The 13,174-nt window shown below is 33.4% G+C and overlaps 3 protein-coding genes and 1 long non-coding RNA gene across 4 annotated transcripts; 2 read left to right on the top strand and 2 right to left on the bottom strand.

The window, feature by feature from the left end:
• The first annotated feature begins 1,017 nt into the window (after nucleotides 1-1,017).
• LOC145166234 (uncharacterized) lies at nucleotides 1,018-1,872 on the top strand. Its single transcript, XR_013740461.1, has 2 exons — nucleotides 1,018-1,315; nucleotides 1,396-1,872. It is a non-coding gene; the product is annotated as an uncharacterized LOC145166234 (long non-coding RNA).
• A 26-nt stretch (nucleotides 1,873-1,898) lies between these two features.
• Nucleotides 1,899-4,229, bottom strand: LOC145166233 (putative amidase At4g34880). Its single transcript, XM_079085176.1, has 5 exons — nucleotides 3,600-4,229; nucleotides 3,197-3,411; nucleotides 2,857-3,102; nucleotides 2,576-2,771; nucleotides 1,899-2,485 (listed from the first exon to the last, which is right to left on the bottom strand). Exons 1-5 carry the CDS (start codon nucleotides 4,107-4,109, stop codon nucleotides 2,138-2,140), a joined length of 1,515 nt encoding a protein of 504 aa, XP_078941302.1. The 5' UTR covers nucleotides 4,110-4,229; the 3' UTR covers nucleotides 1,899-2,137.
• A 661-nt stretch (nucleotides 4,230-4,890) lies between these two features.
• On the bottom strand, nucleotides 4,891-5,589 carry LOC145162498 (dirigent protein 4-like). The gene has a single exon (XM_079081622.1). It carries the CDS (start codon nucleotides 5,540-5,542, stop codon nucleotides 4,976-4,978), a length of 567 nt encoding a protein of 188 aa, XP_078937748.1. The 5' UTR covers nucleotides 5,543-5,589; the 3' UTR covers nucleotides 4,891-4,975.
• An 843-nt stretch (nucleotides 5,590-6,432) lies between these two features.
• Nucleotides 6,433-8,809, top strand: LOC145166232 (putative amidase At4g34880). Its single transcript, XM_079085175.1, has 5 exons — nucleotides 6,433-7,163; nucleotides 7,341-7,555; nucleotides 7,642-7,887; nucleotides 7,980-8,175; nucleotides 8,263-8,809. The coding sequence occupies exons 1-5, from the start codon at nucleotides 6,495-6,497 to the stop codon at nucleotides 8,617-8,619; spliced, it is 1,683 nt and encodes a 560-aa protein (XP_078941301.1). The 5' UTR covers nucleotides 6,433-6,494; the 3' UTR covers nucleotides 8,620-8,809.
• Nucleotides 8,810-13,174: the final 4,365 nt, after the last annotated feature.

The following is a 13,174-nucleotide window of genomic DNA, read 5'->3' as shown; positions in this document are numbered from 1 at the left end:
TATTTAGTTAAATTTTAAGTTAAAAACAGCATAATGTGTTATTAAATATTAAAAAATATTCTAACAATTTCTTTTGTAGATGAGTGGTGGAAGTTGTTTGGAGGAAATCTTCCAGTATTGCAAAAATTTGCTATTAGAATCTTAAGTCAAACAACATCTTCTTCCGATTGTGAACGTAATTGAAGTGTTTTTGAAAGGATTCACACGAAACGAAGGAATAGGTTGGAACATCAAAGACTAAACGATCTTGTATTTGTGCATTACAACTTGCGTTTGGAAAATAGGTACGGTATATTTTAGATTTTACAAATTATATTTTAGTTTATCATTTTACAAGTTATATTTTGGATTTTGTGAATGTATCTGTAGATTCAAGATTGATAAGAGGGTTTACGATCCTCTTGACTATGAAAATATTGACAAGACGGATTTTTGGGTGGTGGAAGAAGAACCGGAAGGAGAACTTGATTACAATGAGTTAGAAAATATGTTAGAGCATGAACCGGCTTCTCAAACAGAAGGTGGCATTTTCATTTCTATATATATATTATTACTCTGTTATGTAACATTGTATATAACATTTTTATATTGTAAAAACAGATGGTACAGGTGTTGGTGTTGGTGATGATGAAGTTGACACTGAATTTCAACTACTAAGTGATCGTGAGATCGATGCTTTTAACACTCCAATGTCTCAAGATCAATGATTTGGTTTGATTGAAACACATTTGGATTCGTCTAAAATTATCTTTTGTTTTGATATTATACTTTGCGACTTTTAAATGTATTTGGATTGATGTAATGTAGAAATGTTGGTATGTTTTTTAGTATTTGAAATTAGGACATCAAAGTCATGATTTTTCTATATATATGCAGAATTTTTTTATTTATTAAAATACCCTAAACCGATTGACCCGACGGTTGGACCGGTTGACCCGTGAACCGGTCGTCACACCGGGTCAACTAAAAAACCGGGTTTTAAAACATTGCCTCCAACCATCTATTTGAAAACTGTTACCCAGCCATCCTTCTCCTCTCTAACCTCAACGCCTGGCTACCAACCGCAACAGTCCCTCACTCTCGACTTCAAAAAAACCGGCATCAAAGAAATCCCACCCTCATCTCTTTCTCCAATTCGGTATCAGGTTGGAGATCCAACTCCTTGTCTCGCATTTGCTCTCTCCCTCTGTTTCTCTGCTCAAAACCACCATCGCGAAACCCTAACACGGATATGTGAATAAATGCATTTTTGGGGTTATTATTTCAGATTTGGCATGGTTTCATCTCTCACATACTCACAAATGGACCTCGTCAGGTATTCTTTTGCATTCATACTTGCTTTTCAAACACACAAATTCATATTGACGACTGTTACTTTTGGGTTTATTATTTCAGAACTAACCATGGTTTCTCTCTGTCTCTCACATACACCCTCCGTGGGTAGATCCGGAACCGAATCTCCTCTCTCTCACTCTCTCTACTACAGGTGCTTAAATTATGAACCAATTTATAAGTCTAGCTCCATGTTTGTTTGTTTGTGTTTTGTGCAGTGAGATTATCAGCAGTAACTGGTATATATATATGGTCATTATGTTAGACATGCTGCCTCCCATTATGAAGATCCACAAGAATTATTCAAGTATTATGCATATATAATGATTTTTCTCAAATAAGATTATTCTTCATAAGTCGGAAGTAAACAAAATGCAGTTGCAAATGATGATGTTTAGGAATTTTATATCATCATTTGTCCCACTAGCACTTATATGTAATTTGGTTATCCTTAATTGCAGGCATAGCCATTTGTCTCTTGTGTAGATTATTAGTTTGTCACAAAGATGAAAGCTATTGATGTTGGTAACTTCTTCCTGATAGCTGCATGTCAATAATGGTCAAGATAACCTTAACAAAAATATCTTATTAATAGTATGAACCAAATATTGCACAAACTTTTTGTTAAGAATTTTTTTTGTTTACTATTCACTTGATCCGTTATTTCCATACACAACTAGGAGTTCCTGAATGGAAAGAGACAATAAGATAAGATAGCTCTGTATAGACCATATTTGTGAACTCGTTTAAGTTTTCAACAGCAGAATAATGCCATATTATTTAAACAAAGAGATATTGATCACAACTAATCCTTGATTGGTGGAGGCTTTCTGACCTTAGTAGCATGTTCAAACCCATAAGCAATCTCTATCAATGTTGGCTCTGAACCTTTTAACCCTCCAAAACAGATACCATAAGGTGCCCCATTTTTATCGTACCCAGCTGGAACACTAATTCCCGGATATCCCCCAATCGCAAGAACCGTAGAAACATCTGAATATGGTGTTACAAGTGCATCCAATTTGTTTTCTTCCATCAACTTCTCAAACCCTAATTTTGATGCTCTTTTCAAGTTCTTCAATGCCTCCTCCTCTATCCCATTTGTCTTCTCAGCTTCCAAAAACAAGTCCTGTGGGTATTCTTTGAGCTTTTCCTGAAATATATAATACAAATAAAGAAAGAAAAACTCTATTAGAGGATCATCCCATGAATCCATGATGATGAAGGTATGATCTGAACTTGCCACATTCGCATATTTCTTGTTGAAGGCTATCACGTCTGCTAAAGATCTCACAGGAGAAGCCACTAGCTCCTCTAGATACGCATTCAGTGATATCTTGAATTCTGCAGAGAGTGCTATACCCTCACCAAGGAACATTGGCATGATATAATTGTAGTTGGGGACTTCCACATTGTCAACCAGAGTAGCACCGTTTTGTCTTGTTTAACACAAATTTGCAGAGTAACATTGTTAGATGTAGATTTAAAAGTACAATAAAAAAAAAAAGATGTTGAAATGCTTACCTTAATGTTATGAAATGTTTTTTAAACTTATTCAAAGTTTCAGTATCATTACCAAATCCAAAGTTGGGATAAGCCCTCACTATCCCTAACCTCTTTCCTTTAAGCCCACCAGATTTTAGGTGCTTTAGATAACCACCATGGGGAATATACTTTGAAGCTTTTCTGGTTTCAACTTCATCGTTTTTATCATAACCCACAATCGCATCAAGGACATACACAGCATCCGTTACTGTCCTACACATCGGTCTGTTTTTGCCAAGACGAGGGACAAAAAAGGTAAGCAAAATAATCATTAAAGGACGGGTATAAATAGACAAATTGATTGATATTATAGGCTTACCCAACTGTGTCTTGCCTTGGGGAAATTGGAATGACTCCTGCTCGACTTGTGAGACCTAAAGTGGGTTTGATCCCAACAACTGAGTTAGCACTTGAAGGACATAGGATTGATCCATCTGTTTCTGTGCCAAGTGATACAGTTACCATGTTTGTTGCAACTGATATAGCTGATCCAGTGCTTGAACCACATGGATCAGCAGTTTCTACATATGGGTTCTGCACAAATTCAGAAAATCCTTCAATATAATACAAGTAATTAGATACATACTTAACTTTGTACAATATCCATTCATTTTGTTACGTTCAGTGACACAAGAAAGTATCATCTATGTAGTAAAATTAATCAAACAATAATTTTGTATGTTGAATCAACTTAGTTTGCCGAATTTTCAGTGGGAACTTACAACTGCTTGTTTAGCTCTAGCATTCCAGCCACTAGGTGCATTGGAACTTCTGAAATGGGCCCACTCACTCAAGCTTGCTTTCCCAAGTATAATGGCCCCTGATTCTCTCAACTTCTTCACTACACCAGCATCCCGGGGTACCACTGACTTAAGAAGCGCGTAAGATCCTGCAGTCGTGTTAAGCTTATCTTTGGTTGCAATGTTATCCTTGACTAAAATAGGAATACCATGTAGACCTAAACGGGACTTTGAGGCATTAGTTTTACGTTCTTCATCAGCTTTCTGAGCTTCATGAAGTGCATCTGGGTTCACTTCGATGACTGCTCTGTAGATGGGATTGAGTTTTTGTATCTCGTGAATGTAAAACTCAACTAAATCCTTGGACGTAAGTTTGTTCTGCTTAAACGCTGTTTGAATCTCTGGTATGGTAGCCTCTCTTATGGTAAATTCAGAGCCTTGAATGGCGTCAATGCTCAGAAGCAGGAGAATCAGCGTTAAAATCTGCGTCATCGTCTTCAATTAATGGTGGAGGATCGATTGTGCTCTCTTGGTTTGTATCCGTTAAAGGATTTAAAGGAGTTTAAACTATTTATCACATGAAAGAATTTAAGAAACCTGTTGGCCCCAACACTGTCTCATCGTGCTTTCATGGCGCATATATAATTAATTATTATTGAATGTAAAAAGCATGCAGAATCTTTCTTGCTTACAAATGTATGGTAATACACTGTTACTGCCCCACAGGCACTCCATAGTGATCGAGAACTTTTTTGAATTAATAGACAATTCGATCCACGTTTTCCACGATGGAATAATATTTTTAATTTATCCGAAACACAACCAAACAATTGCGGAACATTAATATTTTTACTTTGTGTGAATCGCTTAGAAGGCAATTAAATAATAATAATAATAATAATAATAATAATAATAATAATAATAATAATAATAAATCAATCAACCATGTAAACTAGAAACAAATTTTATTTTATACGAAATTACATAGGAATGATCTTCCAAGTACCTAGCTAGTAAAAACTTTGTTAACTTATATTTTTGTAATATTGTATGAATTAAAACTTTAATTACCAATATAAACAATCTATTAATTAATCCAAATTCTTTCATAATTATTAATTAATTAAATGATTTGACTTATTTTGATGTAAAGGATCGTTATCACCGTGATATGTACATGACAACTCTCATACAATTTTATTTTATATGAACAAATTAACATGACCCAATTTTTTTTTTTCTTACCAAAAACCCAAACCAGACCTCAGAAACATATATATAATTTTAACTTTATCACAACATCATCACTAGGGTTTTCATAACCTGGCTTACTAGCTCTTATTTCTTTCTTTAATTTGTTAATGAAAAATGGTGGCATGGCATTCAAGAATGGCATCCCCATTTGTAGTGTTAAAGTAAACGGCATTAAGCAAGATAAACCCTTTAGCCATCCTGAACTTTCCTCGGCCACCGACCACCGCCACCTCCTTTGCCACCACCAGCGGATCCCTTGAAAACACACTTACAGAACTCCCATTAAATACACCACTCGTAAACTCAAAATCAGCACTTATCAACAAGGTCAAGTCTGACCCACGGCTGGTTGAAGCGTACATTCCACGTGCATTTCCAATAATCTTGGATTTCGGGTCTGGTCCCACAGTGAGCCAGTCATCGATTACATAAACCGCCCCAAATGGGAGGAGATTACCTTCTTGGACCACCGTGCCGTTAGGTTTTGCTACAAGAACGGCGGAAGGATTGTTGCCTGAAAGGATGTCATGCATGAAGAAGTGGAGATGGGTTTTCTTTATGGTGGCCGGCACATCAACTGTGTGGCTGTTGGAGTAATATTTATCCCTCACCGCCGGCGAGGTGGCGGTGAAGAGCACAAGCAAACATGCGAAGACAAACACTTTTGACATTTATGAACCTTTTGTGTGTGGGTGTGTGTGTCTGGAATACTCTCTTATCTCTCTATCTATATATAACATCTGATGAGCACCAGATTGTTATTATTATTATTATTTTTGAGTCGTCTTTGATGATGCCATATGCGCTATTTAGCTATAGTTACAGAAAAAACCATAAAAAGTTTAAACTATATCTGTTTTATAAAGCCATTAATTGAAGAAAAAAAAGAACTTGATACAAGAATACCGACATACCAATATTCAGAAAAGGACTAAAATACTTAAATAAACACTTTTCTTTTCTCTTCTATCTATCCTCAATGTCAACTTGTAGCTTGTCACTTTGGCCCCCGTGCAAATAAATTACATAATTTATATTACTCGTTTAAGTTTACATGGTATATATGCGAATTTTTAAACTTAATTAGAATTTGTCAATTTTAATTTTAATCATGACAGGGGTTGACATATGGAAACGTGAAAGATGCACAACAATTAACTACAAGAGTTGACAAATAAAATCAAAGGGAATTTCTTTCAAAATAAATATAATTTTTATTTTAAAAAATTGGTTTTTAGGATCAACATATTTAAAATTACAATTTCATTATTCAATATTCAATCGCCGGGTTGGATGCTGACACGCACAACTCAACTAGCTAGTTAAATCTTAGTTAAATCCTGCGTTTAAAGCATATACATTATAGTAAATATCCCAAAAGAAAGAAAATGTATCAATACTACTATTATTTAAAAAAAAAAGATATATAATAACTTTACAAATCTATCAATATTTCAAAGGTTGAAATAAATACGTATAATACTAACCAAACCATAAACCATTTCTGTAATTAACTCTATTAAATAAAAAAACAATTTATATGTCGAGATATCGTATTGTGTGTTTGAACATCGGTCAATCTTGAGATTCCCTCCCATCAACGGGGGCAGTAGGCAGTAGCAGATGCCTAACAATTCCCTATCCATGCGCCATGAGAGCATGATGTCGTCTTTCGCAGTAGATATTATATTTTATCAGATATTTAGGTCCATCATCATCATATATAAATACCAAATACCTTTTAATCCTTTGATGCCTAGACAGAAAAGAGAGTTGTCAATGTTTACGCAGATTTATTTGTTAATCCTCCTGCTTCTGAGCATTAACGCCATTGAAGGCTCTGAATTTACCATAAAGGAAGCCACCATCCAAGAGATTCGAACAGCTTTTAAGCAGAACAAACTTACGTCCAAGGTGTTAGTTGAGTTGTACATCCAGGAGATACGTAAACTCAATCCCATCTACAGAGCAGTCATCGAAGTGAACCCAGATGCTCTTCATCAAGCTCAGAAAGCTGATGAAGAGCGAAAAGCTAATGCCCCCAAGTCGCGCTCTGGGTTGCATGGTATCCCTATTTTAGTCAAAGATAACATTGCAACCAAAGATAAGCTTAACACGACTGCAGGATCTTACGCACTTCTTAAGTCAGTGGTGCCTCGGGATGCTGGTGTAGTGAAAAAGTTGAGAGAATCAGGGGCAATTATACTCGGAAAAGCAAGCTTGAGTGAGTGGGCTTTTTTCAGAAGCTCCACTGCACCCAGTGGCTGGAATGCTAGAACTAAGCAAGCAGTTGTAAGTTCCCACCTTCATAGCTTAAGAAAAACAATACATTAACTTGATTCAGCTTTATTACTTGTAGTTGTTTGATTGTTTTACTTCATTTACGATAACTTCTTGCTACCAAATCAGTAGAGCACGCCAGGTGTTTGTGTATATGCGTCTTTGAAAAAGTTGTTGAATTTTGTGCAGAATCCATATGTAGCAAACCACGATCCATGTGGTTCAAGCACTGGATCAGCTATAGCAGTTGCAACAAGCATGGTAACTGTATCACTGGGTACAGAAACAGATGGATCAATCCTATGTCCTTCATGTGCTAACTCAGTTGTTGGGATTAAACCCACATTAGGCCTCACAAGTCGAGCAGGAGTCATTCCAATTTCCCCTAGACAAGACACAGTTGGGTAACCTTAATATATCTATTAATTTTTCCATTCATATTTCCTGGTGATTTGATGATTTTGCTAACAGTTTTTGTCCCTCTTAACAGACCAATATGTAGGACTGTAACTGATGCTGTTTATGTCCTTGATGCGATTGTGGGTTTTGATAAAAATGATGCAGTTGCAACAAGAAAAGCTTCAAAGTATATTCTACATGGTGGATATCTGAAGCACCTAAAACTTGGAGGACTTAAAGGAAAGAGGTTAGGGATAGTGAGGGCTTATCCTAATTTTGGATTTGGTAATGATACTGAAATTTTGAATAAGTTCAAGAAACACTTCATGATATTAAGGTATGCATTTTATGTTTTTAACATCAGGGGTTTTCTTTAATTCGTAAAATATAAATCTAAGATTCTTACTTTTGCAATTTGTTAAAAACAAGACAAAGTGGTGCTACTCTGATAGACAATCTTGAAGTCACCAACTACAATGATATCGTTCCAATGTTCCTTGGTGAGTATATAGCACTATTTGCAGAATTCAAGATATCACTGAATGCATATCTGAAGGAGCTAGTGGATTCACCTGTGAGATCTTTAGCAGATGTGATAGCCTTCAACAAGAAATTTGCTAATGTGGTAAGTACAAATCATGTGATCATGTTCATCTAATCAAATTTTTATTTATGAAAAAAAACACCATTTAATTTGTTATATATATTTCAGGAAAAGCTGAAAGACTACCCACAAGATATATTTTTGGAAGCTGAGAAGACGAATGGGATTGGAGAGTTAGAGAAGGAAGCATTGGGGAACTTGACAAGAGCATCAAAATTAGGGTTTGAGAAGTTTATGAAAGAAAACAAATTGGATGCACTTGTAACACCGTATTCATATGGTTCTACGGTTCTTGCAATTGGTGGATATCCAGGAATTAGTGTTCCAGGTGGATATGACAAAAATGGGGCTCCGTATGGTATTTGTTTTGGGGGTTTAAAGGGTTCAGAGCCTACATTGATAGAGATTGCTTATGGGTTTGAACAAGCTTCTAAGTTGAGAAAGCCTCCTCCAATCAAGAATTAGTTGTGATCAACATATCTATCTATATATGGTTCTTTTCTAAGTCTGACTTTTTTAATTTGCTTCGATAATTGTGGGATTTTTGATTATTTGAATCCGTAGCTGAAGCTAGCTAGTTGTTCGATGAACACCAGAGAATTAAACAATCTAAGATTATTTGAATGGGAAGCTGAAGCATGCCTTTGTAATTGTTTGTACTTCATGTCATTGTTGGATAATCATTGCTTAGTAGTTTAAATGTTTATGAAGAGCGGCTCATCTAACATTCACCCCAAAGATGGAATAAGCATAAAAGCATGGCATCTTTTTTTCTTTTTTCTGTTCGGGTTTATACATAGTTTGTTTATGATTTATGAAGAAGGTTTAACAAAAAATTCATGGATGTTCTTTTTCCCCAAATCCAAACATCTCCCTAAACTAGAATTTTATCTGGTTCGAAGGATAGGGCCTTTTCTAGTGGTTAGTTTTTACTTACATATATAGGAGCCAATGATTTATGGATTTTTGAAATTGACATATATATATATATATATATATATATATATATATATATATATATATATATATATATATATATATATATTCAGGTTCATTTGAGACCATGCTAATTTTATGAGACACTGAGACCAAATCTAAAAATAATTTTAAAATACAAAATAAAAGGAAAAATCCAAAAATTCTTTTTTTATTTATTATTTTCGGAACTTTAATGACCTAAAAAAAAATTAAAAAAAAAATTACCGTTTTTTGAAAAATACGTGAAATGAAATATTCTAATAGAATATTACATGGTAAAAATTCTGATGTGATTTTAAGAATGTTAGAATATTCTACTAGATTTGTCAGATATGTAGAATATTTTAATTTTCTACTAGAATATGTAAAAAAATGTATTTTATTTATTTATTTTATTTTTTTGGTACTTTTTTTATTTCTTTTTTGGAAATTATATATTCCGAAAATAATATTTGAAAATTTTCAAATGCAAAACTACTAAATGAGTGGCTAGGATTGCGTCTCACGGTCTCACAAAATTAGGCCGTCTCACATGAACCCAACCCTATATATATATATATATATATATATATATATATATATATATATATATATATATATATATATATATATATATATATATATATATATATATATAGGGTGAGATCCGTTGAGAACTCATAGTTTCCCGACCACCCGAGAACTAAAGGTGGAGCGTTAGATCAAAATTAACTCTGACATGATAGTCATCTTACCAATCTCATTTAATGTTTATTTTTTTGTGTTATTGAAACATTAATAAAAATGTCTAAAAATTAACATAATAAATCAAGTTTTCAGATTTTTTTTAAATATTATTTTTTGATTTTTTTAAAAAATGCAGTTTTTTCAAATTTTTTAGAAAGCATGATTTTTTTAAAAAAAACGAACAAAAAAAATACTTTTTTTAAAAAATCTGCAATTTTATATAAAAACAGTAAATTTTTAAAAATCTGTAAACTTAAAAAAAAAAAAAAGAACTGGAGCATTTAAAAAAAAACTATAATTTTTTTAACCAAAAAAATCGACGTTTTAGGTGCATATATGTATATTTTTTCAAGTGCATATATCATAATTTTTATACTCTAATATTCGTAAGTAATTTATAAAAAAAAATATAAACCATTTTTATTTTACTAATCTATAAACATAATAGTACAAGTATTTTGTTTGATACAAAATAAAATATAAAAAACAAAAAATACTACAAAATTTCTAAGAATTTTCATGTCTTCGTGTCAAGATTTCCATATTTTTCTTCAAGATTTCAATATTTTTCTTCAATTGATCACTTTTCACATCTTTAATATTTTCCACAAATTCTTCCAAATCTACAAGAAAATTTAAAAAAGTTTGATTATCAAGAACACTCGTAAAAATGCATATGTGTATATATCATGCAAGATTCACATGTGATTATATAATGTGATATTTACATGTGATTGTATCTTTTAAGATTCAAATGTCAAATTCACAAAAAAATTTAAAAAATAAAAAATAATAAATAACGAAGAACATTCACACAAAATGCATGTTTCCATATAGACTTTATTCATATATGATTCACTTGTGATTTACATGTAATTCATATGTGATTCACTTGTGATTTACATGTGAATCACATGTAATTCATTTGTAATTTACATGTGAATCACATTTAATTCATATGTTATTCACTTGTGATTTACTTGTGAATCGCATGTAATTCATTTGTAATTTACATGTGAATCACATGTAATTCATATATGATTCACTTGTGATTTACATGTGAATCATATATAATTCACATGTAATCTACATGTGAATCACATGTAATTCACATGTAATTCATATGTGAATCACATGTAATTCATATATGAATTACAAAAGAATTACATGTGATTCACATGTAAATTACAAATGAATCACATATGAATTACATGTGATTCACATGTAAATCATAAGTGAATCACATATAAATTAAATGTGATTCATATGTGAAGTACATGTGAATCATATGTTATTCACTTGTGATTTACATGTAAATCTTTATACACTTATAGTCTTGCTTCCAATTAATTACTAAAATATTATGTCAATTCACACAAATCACATATGATTTGTAATTGATTATTGTCATTGGCTAATTAATCAAATGAACGAACCTTTTAAAAGTTTGAAAATATTTCGTATGGCGGCAGCGACACTGGCCATTGCAAAATAAGAGATCTTTGCAAAATAAGAGATCTTTGCTGCATCATTCTAAATACATGGAGGCGAAGACGTGAGCATGATTTTGATAATTTGTATTTAGGATTAAATAATCGAATTTAGAAAAGCAAAGAAATGTTGAAAGAAAACTTATAATGGAGAATGGAGTTAATTGTGAAATTACGTAATTATCACTTTTAACTTAATTTACTAACAAAATACATTTTTTAGCTAGTTATATAATTAAAAATAAAGTAGATTACAAATTTAGTCATTGATGGCTCTTCCACTTATGATTCCAGCTCACTCTAAACAGTAACTGATGAGAATATTGCGCTATTAGATCGACAGATTCTTAACAGATAAACAACTATAAAGTAAGAAAAGAACACAAGAATGAATCAAACGAGTGCCGAATGTTTAAAATATGCTCCACCTTAGAAGAGCTCGATGAAGAACTTCGATTATAGAGGTGTGCTAGGGTTACAGTGCAATAATAGCAAAACAATCAATGAGAAGCGTAACAATAACTATGCATGCATGCACTATATATACTAACCCTAAAGACAAAACACGGCTGGACAGGCCCAAACTGTGAGTACATGATGGACTATAACACGAGCCCAAAGACGCAACACCCTAGACCCAACAATCTCCCCCTTTGCGTCAATTGAGGCGAGAGATCAAATGGGTTGAGCAAGAGTGGCCTTCTTCACAGTCTTGAATATCTTCGGTATGATGGCAAGAAGAGCATGACGGAAATCTATGTACCACCGAAGCATATCTGTGAAATTCTTCTTATCTGCTGCTTCGTTATGTTTACACCTATGAATGATGTCTAGAATATGCTCCAAGCAAGCTGTAGAGAACAGATGCTTGTCATCAAGTGCGAACACGAACTTCTGTCCTTCGTTTCGAGTGAACATCACAGCACGATATTTTGAATCAATCTTACCCATCTTCATATTTGTAGCATCAGACGGAGTCCCAAGGGGTTTGATTGTTGTCCTTTTTCTCAAAACATGAGCAATCTCCTGATCCATCTTAGCAACCTCGTGAATGTAGGAAGCTAGCATTCTCTTGATATGATCAATAATCGGCTCATACTGCTGTGGATTGGAAAACAGAATGTTGTACAGCAGAATCCAATCATGGGGATTCAGTTTCGGTAGATCAGCCAGTGAAATCATATGAACCGAATCATCTGACCCTCGGGTCACCCTGAAACTCACATTAATGAACGCCCCTTGTAACACCCAAATTTTTCAAACAAATTTTTCACATTTTAAAACATACTTTCATTCACCATATTATAAAAGTCTCAATGTATCACACAACACTCCATAAAACATGTCCCAAGATCATATATATATATATATATATATATATATATATATATATATATATATATATATATATATATATATATATATATATATATATATATATATATAAAGCTCCTCATGTGTGTACTGATCATGCCGGCGCCTTCCCGCGATCCTCACTGGTACCTGAAACACATAACACAACACTGTAAGCATAAATGCTTAGTGAGTTCCCCAAAATACCACATATAACACATATTAGCCACTCGAGGCTATAACTTTGTGGACCCACTGGCCCTAACTCTGTGGACCCTTTGGTCCTAACTCTGTGGACCTTCCGGTCCTAACTCTGTAACTCTGATATACACACAGCATAAATCACATAGAAATAATGCAGTGCAACACATCACATAAATAACATATAATAACTCTGTCATATAACTCTAATTACCACTCATGGTAAAGTATAGTGAGAAGGCTCACCTCGGGTGACTCGGTAAATCTCGAAC

Source organism: Lactuca virosa, chromosome 3 (genome assembly GCF_052849685.1).
Source record: "Lactuca virosa cultivar CGN04683 chromosome 3, Lactuca_virosa_CGN04683_v6, whole genome shotgun sequence".
NCBI classification, from domain to species: domain Eukaryota; kingdom Viridiplantae; phylum Streptophyta; class Magnoliopsida; order Asterales; family Asteraceae; genus Lactuca; species Lactuca virosa.
Note: the sequence above shows the minus strand (reverse complement) of the source record. Positions and strands in the feature narration are given on the sequence as shown.